The 15,496-nt window shown below is 30.1% G+C and overlaps 3 protein-coding genes across 3 annotated transcripts in view; all 3 read right to left on the bottom strand.

Annotated features, from left to right (window-relative positions):
* Nucleotides 1-25: 25 nt before the first annotated feature.
* On the bottom strand, nt 26-8,239 carry LOC144851829 (uncharacterized). Its single transcript, XM_078709460.1, has 5 exons — nt 7,436-8,239; nt 6,696-6,815; nt 4,570-6,078; nt 2,659-2,769; nt 26-2,066 (listed from the first exon to the last, which is right to left on the bottom strand). Exons 1-5 carry the CDS (start codon nt 8,103-8,105, stop codon nt 1,714-1,716), a joined length of 2,763 nt encoding a protein of 920 aa, XP_078565586.1. The 5' UTR covers nt 8,106-8,239; the 3' UTR covers nt 26-1,713.
* Nucleotides 8,240-8,634: 395 nt separating this feature from the next.
* LOC144851837 (beta-1,4-glucuronyltransferase 1-like) lies at nt 8,635-10,761 on the bottom strand. Its single transcript, XM_078709475.1, has 3 exons — nt 9,752-10,761; nt 9,266-9,397; nt 8,635-9,047 (listed from the first exon to the last, which is right to left on the bottom strand). Exons 1-3 carry the CDS (start codon nt 10,676-10,678, stop codon nt 8,856-8,858), a joined length of 1,251 nt encoding a protein of 416 aa, XP_078565601.1. The 5' UTR covers nt 10,679-10,761; the 3' UTR covers nt 8,635-8,855.
* Nucleotides 10,762-15,054: 4,293 nt separating this feature from the next.
* Nucleotides 15,055-15,496, bottom strand: part of LOC144851834 (lysosomal proton-coupled steroid conjugate and bile acid symporter SLC46A3-like) — a 123,302-nt gene continuing 122,860 nt past the window's right edge. Inside the window, exon 6 of the mRNA XM_078709472.1 lies at nt 15,055-15,066. The gene's annotated coding sequence lies outside the window, so the exon portion shown is untranslated. The remainder of the gene's footprint in view (nt 15,067-15,496) is intronic.

Raw genomic sequence — 15,496 nt, 5'->3', positions numbered from 1 at the left:
TACTCCAACAGAAAAATACACGAGTTTCCGTGAATATGGTGGAGTTGATATGGAAAGTAGTTTTACGAATCAGGCGTATCAGAAATGAAAGAATGCACAAAGTATATAAGAGGAGGTCAACTCAGGTGGATGTAGAAAATGTAAAATAAATAACAATGATCTACTTGTATTTAACAACTTTTATGAACATTGATTTGTCCAAGTAATTCCAGAAATCAATATTTTTTTGAAGCAATATAAATAACAATCGCTTGTTTTGTAGTTTATAACATGTACTTTATTGATTTATACAAACGTCCTTCATACTACAGTATTAGTACATCTATATAAATAATATATTTCTTTTTTGGAAGTACACTATTCTAGAATACACAGAATACTGTTTATACTGTGAATGCGATAGGAAAGTGTAAAAAATAGCAGTTTTTATATGTTAATTAATACACCATTCTTCTAGAGACATAACTAACCAACATGTACATAAAAGGAAGTGTGTTACGTAGAAATATAATTGAACTAAATAATATACAATATACAAGCAATAAGATTGTGTTATCTTAATACATTCATATAACTAGGAATAAGCACTTTTTGTGCGCTAAACAAACATACATACAAATCCATATTAAATAGATAAATAAATAACAAATATAAATATATTTTTTCTACAAATTGTTTTAAGTAGAGTATTTAAGTACGAGTACTGTAAGTGCCCATAACCTTGTTGTCCATCTCTGTGTACTAATAGTTAAATAGACTAAACATTTGGAGTTTCATTGTTTCTTCAATCTGGATACTCAATCTTAAGCTCTGTCTGCACTATCAAACTTTATGTGAAAAAAATGTGATGTACCCATATATGGACATGATGATGATATCACTACCATATTTGGGCACATCACACTTTTTGTCGAACTAGTTTGATAGTGTAGACAGAGCTGTAGTACTCCCATTACAAGGAAACAATTAAACCTGTAGAAAACATAAGAACATTGCACAATAAAATACCATAAATAGAATTCCACAACCACTATTAATTATATTACAACATTGTAAATAGATTTTTCTAATTACTTTATCAGATTGACTTTTTACATAATTATTTTCTGTGAATTTAATTATCATCTGTTATGAAATATGTAAATTATAATTATTATAATATAAATATTATAATATTAATAATAAGTATATGTATTATATGCTTATGTTTAAAGTCATTAAATAAAAATCTTGGATTGTTTACAGAATAAATGTGTGATTCAAATTAGACAATACTTTTGATTTATGTGAATTATTCAGTACAAAGTATGACAGGGAAATAATAAAACCAACAATATTTTAAAAGGTGTTGTTGCACCATATCTTGCTCCAGAAAATAAATTAAAAGGACAAATAGAATAGGACTACATTGAAACTATGAGAGTTAATAAAATGAACATTTTAGGGATACATGTCACCAAACACTGGTAAAGAGTACATACTTACATAGAATACCAAATATTACTGTACTTAAGTATCAACTTGTAGGTAGTATGAATTACAGTATTATCAACTCTCCCTATACAAGACACCCCTTGGGCTGGCATAATATGTCTTAATATGTTTTAATTGTAAAAAATAATGTGGGAACGTTTGGAGGTCAAGAAAAGTCTGGTTTTTAGACAGTCCAGTATTGGGAGAGTCGTAATTGTAAGTATTTCATTTGCATGTTATTTACAGATACATCCCGTTTATTAGATAATCAGCTTCCGCAACATTGGTTTTCAAACGTCCATAACGAAGTCTACGATTTACTTGCCGCAACCGACATCCAACCAATAGTAGCAAAAGCACCGTTATAAGAAGACCAAATGCCAACGGCAGAATTGCGCTGGTCAGTGACTTATCTGGGACGCTTGATTTCTTCTTGAACAATGTTGAGTGACTGGATCCATTTTTATTATTGCTATTATTTGCAACAGTTTTCTTTGGAGACTCGGTAATATTTCCAGATATTTCAGTGAAAGATGTATTTGTTGGGCTTACAATAGATTTTGTCGTCGTTGGTTTAACAGTAGTTTTTTCAACTGAAAGATAAAATAATTATAAGCAATGTTAAATGTTGTCATCCTAGAATGCAGTTAACTAAAGTAACAGTTCATTACAAAATGTCATCTGCATGCACTTTAATATTTGTTTGTTTGTTGGCATCTAAGAAGGATTTTGTTATAGCATGTAACTCATTATTATAACACATTGATGCTGCAGTGTACACCTGTAGTATATTAAATCATAACATTGTATGTATATCATCAATTCACCATTCTCAACAAGTCAATTGCAACATAACATTGTTTGTATATCATCAATTCACCACTCTCAACAAGTCAATTGCAACATCAATATAACTACAGCTATATTGATTTTACAATTAAGCATCAATGTACAGTTACAGCATGACCTTTGACACTAGGATGTATGACCTTTGACATTAGGATGTACACAATGAGCAGATTTTAATTGTTTTGAATTATATAATTGTTACTGAATACCATGATATTTTTACATTTTAGTAGACAAAACACAAAAATAAGGTATACATTTATACCTCCATGTTAAAACTAAAAACCATGACTTGAATCAGGGATTTTTCAAAGAATTAATGGAATTATGTTTTACCTTCAAAAGCCGAAGTAGATTGTTTTGTAGTAGTGTAGTCATCTGTGTCATCATTAATTTCATCATCAAATGATGCGATATTATCATAATCAATACTCGGTTGGTATAAATCTATAACACAACAAAAATTATTAATTATGTTAAATAAAAAAAGTTATTTTAAAATTAAGGAAATGATATCATAATCATATGGAACAGTTTGTATAAGTAATAATATATAACAAAATATTACAAATTATTGAATAAACAATGTTTTGTTTAATACTCAACAGTTGGAGTATCTATAATATAAGTGAGAGAGTTTGTACGTTTGTTTGTGTGTTTGTTTTACAAATTTTGACACAACTTTGCGCTGATTACTAGCTGCATTATGGGAGTATGTTTCCATACGTGTTTGATGCAAAAAATGACTGGGGTAATAATGTTCAGCGCTTAGAGGTTTCACAACATTAGGCGCTATATAAATCCAGGATATTATTATTATTTTGAAGCTAAAGGTTAATTGAAGAGGGGTGGAGGTTGGCGAGTATAGGGAGATACTGGCGTCAGGTGTTATGTACTGAGAAGGCTTTAAACTCATTTTCAAATAAATTTTCTAGTAAATCTATAAAACACAAAAAAAAAAAAAACCATTCGAAATTACTGAAAAAAACTGACAAAAAACCAAAATAAGTAAATTTATATTGATTATTATTTATCTCACTGCATGCAGGCCTGAATGGCTATAACCTTGTAAACACATGTCAATTGTCTAGGTGTGGCATTTGATTTGTAAAGCTTTTGTTAGGTAATATTTTAACTTTATTTTAGATCATCTAGTGACGTGTATGTCTTTTGATATATAAAAAAATATAATATACAGTGCAGGATATTTTGCACTAAATTTGGTAATAGAACATTATTAATATAAAATGTAACTGATTGATTTGAAGTATGTTGATTTCAAAGAGCATTCATGCATTATTATCAACCTATTATTATAAAATACGCTGAAACTAATGAGAAAAACATACATAGCAATAAGTATATGCACACATACAGAAAACAAGCACCATGTTACAGTAAGCACACCATCATGCATTTTGAAAGCAAAACACAAACAAACATTTATGATGTATTTTCAATGTATTCCACGCAATAAAAATCACTCAATGTCAATACAATAAGTCAAAAGCAACGATACAAATCCTTTTTACACAATGATCTACTCAAGAATGAGAGTGGTCCAATATATAAAAAAACATCACATTAGTAACACCAGGAAAGAATGAAACATTATTTATCCTCAAGTAAAACATGCAATAACAAAAAACATGCTACTGTTTTGAAAGACACTTTTTAACATACGATAAAAATACAGTATTTAAGCTAGACAGCATGAGACATCCATTTAATATATAATCTGTGAAAAACAAATGTGAAAAACGAAACATAATGATGAAGTCAAACTATGCACAAAAAGATTTCAAGACAATCACGTTTCACAATAAATATACCAAACAATCATATTTTACAATAATCTTGTGTACAAAATGAATTTTGTTTAGATCTGGTGTTTTCGAAAAAAAAAAAAAAAAAAAAAGTAGGCAGAATTTGTGTAGATTCTCTGATTTTTGGTTAAAAATGTCATCCACTTGGATATCCCAATGTTCCCATTATAAATAATTTGTTAATGAAAGACAAGGATGAATAAAGCTGTAGACTTTCATCTTGCATTCATACAAAGAGATGTTATAGTGAACAAAATCTCCTTAAGGAGTGCTGAAACGAAGGGTGAACTTATATGAACTTAACAAACCCGAGGAAACTTACCAATCCTCAGGTGGTGTAACAAAGCATGCACACATTGACTGCATCAAAACAACAACAACCAGCCGAAACAATGAGATATCAAAACACCTATCAAGATACCTGCATTGTTTCCACTGACAACTCGATGTGGTTGTTTGAATTGGTCATTTCGATACTGGTTCCAAAACTGTCGTGGATTCTCTCCACGTCCAATATAGTCATACTCCCTGTAAGGATAATCTGGTCTTCTGCCTCGATCGTTATACCAGTCAGGTACTGCTTGTTGGTGATGATATTTGTGGTCTGGCCGTCTTTGTTTATCCTGCCATTTACTAATGTAGTTTCTTGAGGGTACATTTGATTGTCCATCGTATTCACCACCAGTCTTCGGTTTCTTTTGATAACTATAATCTTCGTGGTCCTTCATTTGGGTTTGTTGCCGGTCAACATCAGCATTTTCTGGCCAACCACGATTTCTGTTACGAGAATTAACCTCTTTGTCCAGCATTTGACCATCTGGAGTGTTGTCTATTTGACCTCTATGTTGGTATCCATCATCGTTTGGACCACTCTCTGGCGGTGGCTGCAACCACTTCTCTCCTTTATCCCTCATCAATTCTTTGCTAGAATCAGCAGTTTCTGTAATCTTGTCATTCCAGTCTTCTTTAGGTCCATCATCTTGCCATTTCTCAGAAGCTAAATTTCTGTGCTCCTTGTCGCTTTTTTGGGAACCTTCTAATCTTTCTTTATCCGTGTGTTCCAGTGATGTCACCCTGTGGTTACCATTGCTATGATAACTGCCATCTTCAAATTTTGGACGGCCATTTTTTCTTGAATGTGGAAGAACTTTATCTGGTTTGGGTCCTACAGCTTCATACACTGGTCTGTCATCTAAATTTTCTTCTGAATTGTAACTCATTTCGCCACGCTCTATTGAACTTGGGTTTTCTCTCATACCTTCAGGATAGACTTTTTTCTTGTAGCCATCGTTTGGTTGTGAATCATAACTATCTTGTTTTCCCTTGTTTTCTAAAGATTTCTCATATGCTGGGTAATCAACATCTTGTCTGTTTTTCCCTCTACTTTTCAAAGACTCTTTTTCCTCCTTATTATCATGCTCGTCTTCATATTTAGTGTCATATAAATCTTGAGGTTTCTGATTCTCTATGTCCTCCTCCTCCTCATCATATCCCCATATCTTGCTGCTGTCATAATCTTCAATTCCATCATATTCCACAGGTTTATCTTTTGCCTTCTGATTTTCATTTTCAAAGTCATCATTCTGATCCTTCCTGTCCTTACCTAAATTTTTCCCTGACAGAGCATTCAAATCTTTTTGTAGGTCATTCAAGGTCAAATCATCCTCATTTCCTTCATGGCCTTTACTATGAAGTTGTTGAGTTAGGCCAGGGTCGTATTTTTTTTCATCAGAATCTGGTAAACTAAACCCATCATCTATTCCCTCTACCCTTCCCTTCTTTACCCCACCGGAAGCCACATGTGTAGAAGTGAAGTCTTTCTTACTTTCTGGCGCAATATCCTGTGAAGACAGGCCTGGTGCTTTTGAAACTTTCAAGTTGTTAGACTGATGGGTAATTGGCGCAGGAGTAATAATATCAACAGTTGTAGCTGTTTATTCAGAAAGGAAAAGTGACAATTACATACATTACACTACAGAAAAAACAGTTACATAACATTATGTAGGCTAGTATAACATAATATTAAATAACTTAGAAAGCTTCAGTTAACTGGCAACGCTGGAAGCAAGCAAGTTTAAAATGTGAAACACACTCTTTACTGTTTTCTTCAGCATGTTTTCCTAGTAAAGCAAATCTTTCCCAGTAAACTTTTAATGTACAAAACATTAACATCAACAAGTCTTACTTGTCCGTTGTGGTTTACAGTGTAAGAATAAGGAGCGTTATAACTAGGTATTTTGTATTTTTGGGTTGTTGGGACTTAAAGTAGATACTGGTAAGTTCTAAGTAACTCTCAAAACATTGCTTATTTTGTATTGAGACATTGCATTAAAAAGGAAAATTGCAGCCTAAAAAAAAACATATTAAGATTAGTGAGGGCTACTGTCAGCATAGAGAACCATATTCTAAAGTCCATCAGTCTCTCCCATTTCATCAGGACACCATTGACACCTGCGAGTTAATGAACCAATTGAATCTCACTGTAAACTTAATTGTATACACAAATTTAACTACTCTACACTAATATAATAAAACGTTTGTAATTACCATATCCACCACAGTCAGTTTCATCAGAGTTGTCTTTACAGTCAATGATGCCATCGCAGACATACTCAAATACAAAACATTCTCCACTACCAGCACACTGGAATTGATGGTGTTCACATCCTACAATTGAAACAAAAATAAACAATTTTACGTCTCATAGTCAGATGGAGATGTTTTAGCAAGATTTGATATTCGATACGACGATACGATAAAACTTTATTGTCACAATGGCCAAAAATATACAGCTATGGGATATGGGTCCTTAAGTACAGTACACTCGAGTTATTATGAATATAACATAATTAACAAGACTAAATAAAAAATAAACAGGGAAATGTAACAGAAACATGAGTAACTAGAGGACTAGCGTTTGAAATCTCTGTTATTATACAACCTGATACTAATGGTTACAAATTTCAATGATTAGATGGCTATTTTATATACATTACCATACAATACATTGAGTCCCATCGACTGCGTACAGTATGTATGGCAATCAGTATTTGGAAGACTTAGTATTGCTGGTTTACACCAACTTAGACCTACAGTAGTCAAGTCTTCTTTGTACTAATTTTAAATGTTTTTGCACATTCTTTAAGTTTGCCAGTTTAAAAAAAACATCCTAATATTTTAACACGAGGACAGATAAAATTCAATGACTATGTCTAGAATTGAAACTGCAGTGTAACTGCAAAAATAAAATTCAATATATGGTAGCAAGGACCGGTATTTTTAGTTACCTGAAATCTTGGTGTCTTCTGGCATTTCCTTTTGAGGAGGATCTTGACGATTAATTTCTTCATTTTTTGTGGTTGGCAATGTCTGAGTAGTCAACATGGGTAAAGCTTTTCTAGTGGTCGTAGGTGGAGGATATGTCGAAGTTTGTTGAAAGGCAGTCGTTGTCAAAGTGGTTGATGGTTTATCTATATGTGAATCTATTTTTTTACGTCTGTTTGATAGCTTTGTTGTCGTGTAACCCGTATGGTGTGAGAATTCACATTTGCCGTGGCCATTCCCACATACAAATAGAAAACAATTAACCTCGTCTTCAGGTTCATGAACAAAAATAGTTGTATCGCACTGCGCATTACAACCTCCGGAATAACTACAGCATTTGTCAGAACATTCATCAATTGATTTGACAACAATAGCATCAGCGAAACACGCTCCCTTATCTATGGAATCTTTTGTACGAATAATTTTATTTTCTTCTACATCCGCGATTGCCCTTTCTTGGACTTGGCATGAGCCTAGGCTAGGCCCTAGGCCTGCTTGATCACGAGCATCATCTCCCATTTTAGAACGCCAGCCGTCTCGTGAGGCTGACCCCTTTCGAGAAGCAGCACAAAACGGAACATTATTGAAAAACAGTAAAATGCAAACAAAAACCGATACTACGTAAGCCTTCATTATTCTAAATACTGAATAGAATATTTAGAAACAAACGAGGAATACTTTCTCAGTATAATTTTAAAGTCATTGCAATAAATATTAGTAGAAAATTAGTGTGAAAATTAAAAACCAACCATCTTCTTCGGCGATTCCAATCTTCACGCATCACAAAACAAAACCTTATGGCAAGCGCCCTCAAGAGTCTCGTGTGTAAAAATCATTTTAGCAAAAAAAAACCCCAAACATAAACTGTTTTTCTTTTTTCTTTTATAAGCATATTAAAAAAACAATTGACTACAACTAAGTTAGGAATAACATTTTCTATATATACGAGTTAGGAATGTTGTAATGGTTCTTCAAAAGTATAAGCACATTTAAAAAATAAACCAAAATGTATTTGTTTTACCCAAAATCAATCATAAACATAAATATTATATAATATATCATGAGAAGGGCTAAAAATAGTAAAAACTAATTAAGTTCAGCCCCTAATTGTATCAATAATAACTAAATTTGACACCAAAACAATAGACTAGATAGAAGAATCTTCTTAAGAATGTTCTTTATTCAAGGCTTGTCAGGTCACTACATCTTTGGAGCTACAAAGAATTAGAATTTTAAATATTATATTTTATAGCTCCATGCTACATCCTATTATCTCTATAGTATAATTTAGTAAATTTTTTTTTAATTTAACTTTATTCAAAATTGATCCTTCTAGTTGGACATATATAAAACCGCCAGTGAGAGGCCCTCTGTTGTCAAACTTCAGCAACGTCTACTACTTTCCGGATATTTGATCAATAACGCTTCTTTAAATTGACGAAATAAATACTTGTTTTTTAGGTTTTCTTTATCTTTATTCAAATGAAATCCTGTTTTTGTTTTATACCCTTTGTGAAGAATGAAAGCATTATCAAGTACAGCAAATGTGTAACCTGCTACGTGTAACTCACACACCTACAAATTGAAGAAACAACAAGTATTATATTCAAACTAAAATATTCTAATTCACACCATAGTAATTATTATTTTTAAAAAAATCCTAAGAATTGAACAAAAATTGTTTTATTTTGGACAGCCTAAAAAATGTTTAGCGATTTTATTATTAAAAAATATTCAAACCACAAACATTTCTGAGATTAAATTTGATGAAAATACTGTAAACAAAAACTTACTTGACTAATGCGATTAAAACCATACTGTTTAAACCGTTCGTCGTACAATGGTACATCATTACTACTGATGTAAAACGGTTCCCATGGATCAACCCAATTGCGACTGTATGCAACATCAAGTCCTTCAGTAGGCTGTAATATAAAACAATAGTAAAAACTCTATCATAACTGTACATTGTTTTGACAATATAAATTGACCAATTACTTACTTTGTTACAAAGGATTTAACTAGGCTTTGAGATTGAACCCCCAAGCTTTTCTTGTTTTCAATGAGAAAATGGCTTTTCCCTGGTTTACCCTTAGAGTGAAGAAATACTTTCTACAACTGATGTTCTTTTTAAATGATTATTTGTATTGATTTATTAATTATTTTATACATAATATTTAATACATTTTAAATTTAAGTTTATTTAACAGGAGCACTGGTTTTCAAGTATTTCTGGTTTTTACTATTTTTATATTAAATCCACAGCAATGGTCAATTACCTTTAGTTTACACCAATTTTTATAATCTGTAGGGTATTGGCACTTTTGACAAACTTCAACGTAAAAAGGTCTAACACCATTATCAAAATTGTCTAATATTTCTTGTTTCGTAGTTGGTATATTATTGAAACTCTCAAAAAGTTCAAAAGCTGGAACTACATACACCGCATTATTTGTATTACTTCCTGATGAACTAGTTCTTTGGATAAAACTTAAGAAATCTGCTCGTAAGTGTTTACTTGGAATCATATCGATGTCTATTACAAAAATAAAAGTTGATTGTACTCCAACACGAGCGACATTTCTCAGCAAATTATTTGGGTATGCAATTCCTGAAAAATCATAATTTTGCGTTAATAAATTATGATTTTTGAGGACCTGCATAATATTCTTACACGGAACATCAAACATTTCAAGAATTTGTTGTTGGTTTTCATTAATTTCATGAAATGTGAATGGATATACTAGATGAAATGCAACATTAGTCCGAATTTTTTTGAAACATTCACGTAAAATTAAAATAGCAGAATCTGCAATTTGTATTTCATCTTCAGTTGTAAAAACTGAAACAGAAATTGGACCGTCCCATTCTTCAGATAATTCAATTAAATGATATAGATGATTTACTGAACATTGTGTAACTATCGTTAAATCATCATTTGCTATAGTACTGGTTGATTCTCTGTAGTGTGAAACACCATAATGTTGATGAATTTTGTATTGTCCACTCCAGTCAATCTTAGTTTCAGACTGTCGTTTCTCCTGCAATGTTAAAAGACTTCGGTGAAGTTTACCAGACCATGTCTGGGCCTGGCGCTTCGTCGCCTTTTCGTCAAGCAAAGACAGCATTATCCAATGTACAAATTGTAAAACTACAAGCAATATGACTAGACTATAAATTAATAATTTTACACAACTACATCTCATACTGAAGATATTATGGTATGGTTAATTGTTAGAATAGACAACGAAAACAACATCTCGCTCTCGAAAAACCTGAATCAAATACAAATCCGATCCGACCTTTAATATATAACCTTTGACATGACCCATATAAACAAAAGATGAAAAAAAAAATCGAAATGATGATCAATGAATGACGATGTCAATAAATGATGACGTCATAGCTCGCTCGACTCCGATATAGAGCTATATATCCAATACCAAATTGGCGAGTAAATCATGTTTTACTTTAAATTAAATTTATACGCTCTTCCACAAGGTCAATTGTTAGTTATACATACAGACTATATTAAAACAATGATTTTGAACACGTAGGGCATTTCTTTGAATTCCTTCCTATCGTCGTTTTGTGGTAATTTACAGTTTTTTTTATGTTTAACAAACGTACATAATCAATTGCGTCTGCATCATGGTAGACTACAACTTCCGGTAGTGACGTGTCAGCACATTTTTGGTAATAAAATTGTTTCACTAAGCTAGGGAATCCTCTAATATCAATATTCATTAGGCCGTACTTTAGTTAGCCAATCAAAATAAACGTATAAACAATTTTGCGGTGAAGTTTAAAAAATACTTTGAGACTATTTGAGGTGTTGGTACAGTTACCCAGTTTTATTCTTAGTTCAGTCAGTCCCAACTAAGACTATGGTAAAAATTAAACCATCTGGTTACAGTTAAACACAATGATAAAGAATAGGAATTTAATATAATATGATAAATGACATTCATTTTTTATTTGAGTAAAACACAATGATAAAGAATAGGAAACATTTAACAATATGATAAATTACATTTACATAGCAATTTATCACTGTGTTTTACTATAACCAATTTGGTTATAGTAAAACACAATGATAAAGAATAGGAAACATTTAACAATATGATAAATTACATTTACATAGCAATTTATCACTGTGTTTTACTATAACCAATTTGGTTAGAGTAAAACACAATGATAAAGAATGGGAATTTAATAATATGATATATGACATTTACATAGCAATTTATCACTGTGTTTTATATAACCAATTTGGTTAGAGTAAAACACAATGATAACGAATAGGAATTTAATAATATGATATATGACATTTACATAGCAATTTATCACTGTGTTTTACTATAACTAATTTGGTTAGAGTAAAACACAATGGTAACGAATAGGAAACATTTAATAATATGATAAATGACATTTACATAGCAATTTAGCACTGTGTTTTACTATAACCAATTTGGTTAGAGTAAAAAAACACAACGATAAAGAATAGGAAACATTTAATAATTTGATAAATGACATTTACATAGCAATTTATCATTGTGTTTTACTATAACCAATTTGGTTAGAGTAAAACACAATGATAAAGAATAGGAAACATTTACCGTAATAATATGATAAATGACATTTACATAGCAATTTAGCACTGTGTTTTACTATAACCAATTTGGTTAGAGTAAAACACAATGATGATGAAACATTTATTATATGATGTTATTTACATAGCAAAATATTATATTAAGTATATCTTATTATCTAAACGTTATGATAAAGAATAGGATACATATAATGTAATATAATAAATACAAGTTACATAGCTTATCATTGTGTTTTACAGAACCAATTTGGTTACACAGTTAAACACAATGATAAAGAATAGATACTGTTTTAGGTTATATAACCCTAACCCTAGTTTGCAGCGACATAATAAATTCATCGCGAAAAAATACTTATCGTATTCAGAAACTTTTGAAATTTGGTAGATATGTTCAATAGGTTCTTAAGTCTATAAAACAAACAAAAAATAAAAGTTTTAATAATTTGCATTTCAAAAAATGTATATTTATGAAATACCATACATTTCCAACACATTTTTACTTCATTGATGATTCCCAGAAATCAAAATAAAACGAATATGATATTTCTTTTATATTTTAGATATAAGAACCTATATTGAACATATCTACCAAATTTCAAACCTTTTTCAAGACCATACGTATTTTTAACGATGAATTAAGTATGCGATCGCTTCAAACTAGGGTTGGGGTTATAATAATCTAACAGTTCTATTCTTTATCACTGTGTTTAACTTAACTACAACACAATGATAAACTATATACATTTTATTTTTCATATTACATTAAAGGATACATATAGTATAATAAATACAAGTTAAATAGTTTATCATCTTGTTTTCCAGAACCAATTTGGTTACACAGTTAAAAACAGTGATAAAGAATATGATACTGTTTTAGGTTATATAACCCTAACCCTAGTTTGAAGCGACATAATAAATTCATCGCGAAAAAATACGTATCGTAATCAGAAACTTTTGAAATTTGGTAGATATGTTCAATAGGTTCTATAAAACAAACAAAAAGTACAACTTTCACAAAAATTCGTGATTTTAATAATTTGCATTTCTAAAAATGTACACTTATGAAATACCATACATTTCCAACACATTTTTACTTCATTGGTGATTCCCAGAAATCAAAATAAAACGAATATGATATTTGTTTTTACATTATAGATTTAAGAACCTATATTGAACATATCTACCAAAATTCAAACGTTTTTCAAGATGATACGTATTTTTAGCGATGAATTAAGTATGTGATGGCTTCAAACTAGGGTTAGGGTTAAATAACCTAACAGTTCTATTCTTTATCACTGTGTTTAACTTTTAACCAAATTGGTTATAGTAAAACACAATGATAAACTTATCTGTAAATTTTGGTTTTCATATTACATAAAATGTTTGATATTCTTTATAACATGTTTATAATAGGATATATTTAATTGGATATTTTAGGCCTACTATTAATGACGTAGAAATGCACACTACATCTGAAGTAACTTAATTTCTACTTCATTGGCGATTTTTACAAAAGAAAAAGACTATTTTTGTTATGTATATAGAGCAACTGATATAAAATGTCTTGTATGATTTTTATCTCATTTCAATGACATTTTATACTACAATTCAAATGAAAAAGCATCACAAAAAATACGTCTGGTATTTAAAACGTTTTTAAACTCGGTAAACATGTTCTATGAGTTGCTCTTTACACAGAAAAAATGATGATATTCTAATCGTTTTATTGTATACTTTTGGTTCCCATTTGTTATCATTGTGTGTAACTGTAACCAAATTGGTTATAGAGTAAAACACAGTGATGAATTGCTATGTAAATGTCATATATCATATTAATAAATGTTTCCTATTCTTTATCATTGTGTTTTACTCTAACCAAATTGGTTATAGTAAAACACAGTGCTAAATTGCTATGTAAATGTCATTTATCATATTATTAAATGTTTTCTATTCTTTATCATTTTGTTTAACCGTAACCAAATTGGTTATAGTAAAACACAGTGATGAATTGCTATGTAAATGTCATTTATCAAATTATTAAATGTTTCCTATTCTTTATTATTGTGTTTTACTCTAACCAAATTGGTTATATAGTAAAACACAGTGATAAATTGCTATGTAAATGTCATTTATCAAATTATTAAATGTTTCCTATTCTTTATCATTGTGTTTTACTCTAACCAAATTGGTTATAGTAAAACACAATGATAAATTGCTATGTAAATGTCATTTATCAAATTATTAAATGTTTCCTATTCTTTATCATTGTGTTTTACTCTAACCAAATTGGTTATAGTAAAACACAATGATAAATTGCTATGTAAATGTCATATATCATATTAATAAATGTTTCCTATTCTTTATCATTGTGTTTTACTCTAACCAAATTGGTTATAGTAAAACACAGTGCTAAATTGCTATGTAAATGTCATTTATCATATTATTAAATGTTTCCTATTCTTTATCATTGTGCTTAACTGTAACCAAATTAGTTATAGTAAAACACAGTGCTAAATTGCTATGTAAATGTCATTTATCATATTATTAAATGTTTCCTATTCTTTATCATTGTGTTTAACCGTAACCAAATTGGTTATAGTAAAACACAGTGCTAAATTGCTATGTAAATGTCATTTATCATATTATTAAATGTTTCCTATTCTTTATCATTGTGTTTTACTCTAACCAAATTGGTTATAGTAAAACACAATGATAAATTGCTATGTAAATGTCATTTATCAAATTATTAAATGTTTCCTATTCTTTATCATTGTGTTTAACCGTAACCAAATAGGTTATAGTAAAACACAGTGATGAATTGCTATGTAAATGTCATTTATCATATTATTAAATGTTTCCTATTCTTTATCATTGTGTTTTACTCTAACCAAATTGGTTATAGTAAAACACAGTGCTAAATTGCTATGTAAATGTCATTTATCATATTATTAAATGTTTCCTATTCTTTATCATTGTGTTTAACTGTAACCAAATTAGATATAGTAAAACACAGTGCTAAATTGCTATGTAAATGTCATTTATCATATTATTAAATGTTTCCTATTCTTTATCATTGTGTTTAACCGTAACCAAATTGGTTATAGTAAAACACAGTGATAAATTGCTATGTAAATGTCATTTATCAAATTATCAAATGTTTCCTATTCTTTATTATTGTGTTTAACCGTAACCAAATTGGTTATATAGTAAAACACAGTGCTAAATTGCTATGTAAATGTCATTTATCAAATTATTAAATGTTTCCTATTCGTTATCATTGTGTTTTTTTTACTCTAACCAAATTGGTTATAGTAAAACACAGTGCTAAATTGCTATGTAAATGTCATTTATCATATTATTAAATGTTTCCTATTCTTTATCATTGTGTTTAACCGTAACCAAATAGGTTATA

This window comes from Antedon bifida, chromosome 9 (genome assembly GCF_963402885.1).
Source record: "Antedon bifida chromosome 9, ecAntBifi1.1, whole genome shotgun sequence".
Classification (NCBI taxonomy): Eukaryota; Metazoa; Echinodermata; class Crinoidea; order Comatulida; family Antedonidae; genus Antedon; species Antedon bifida.
Note: the sequence above shows the minus strand (reverse complement) of the source record. Positions and strands in the feature narration are given on the sequence as shown.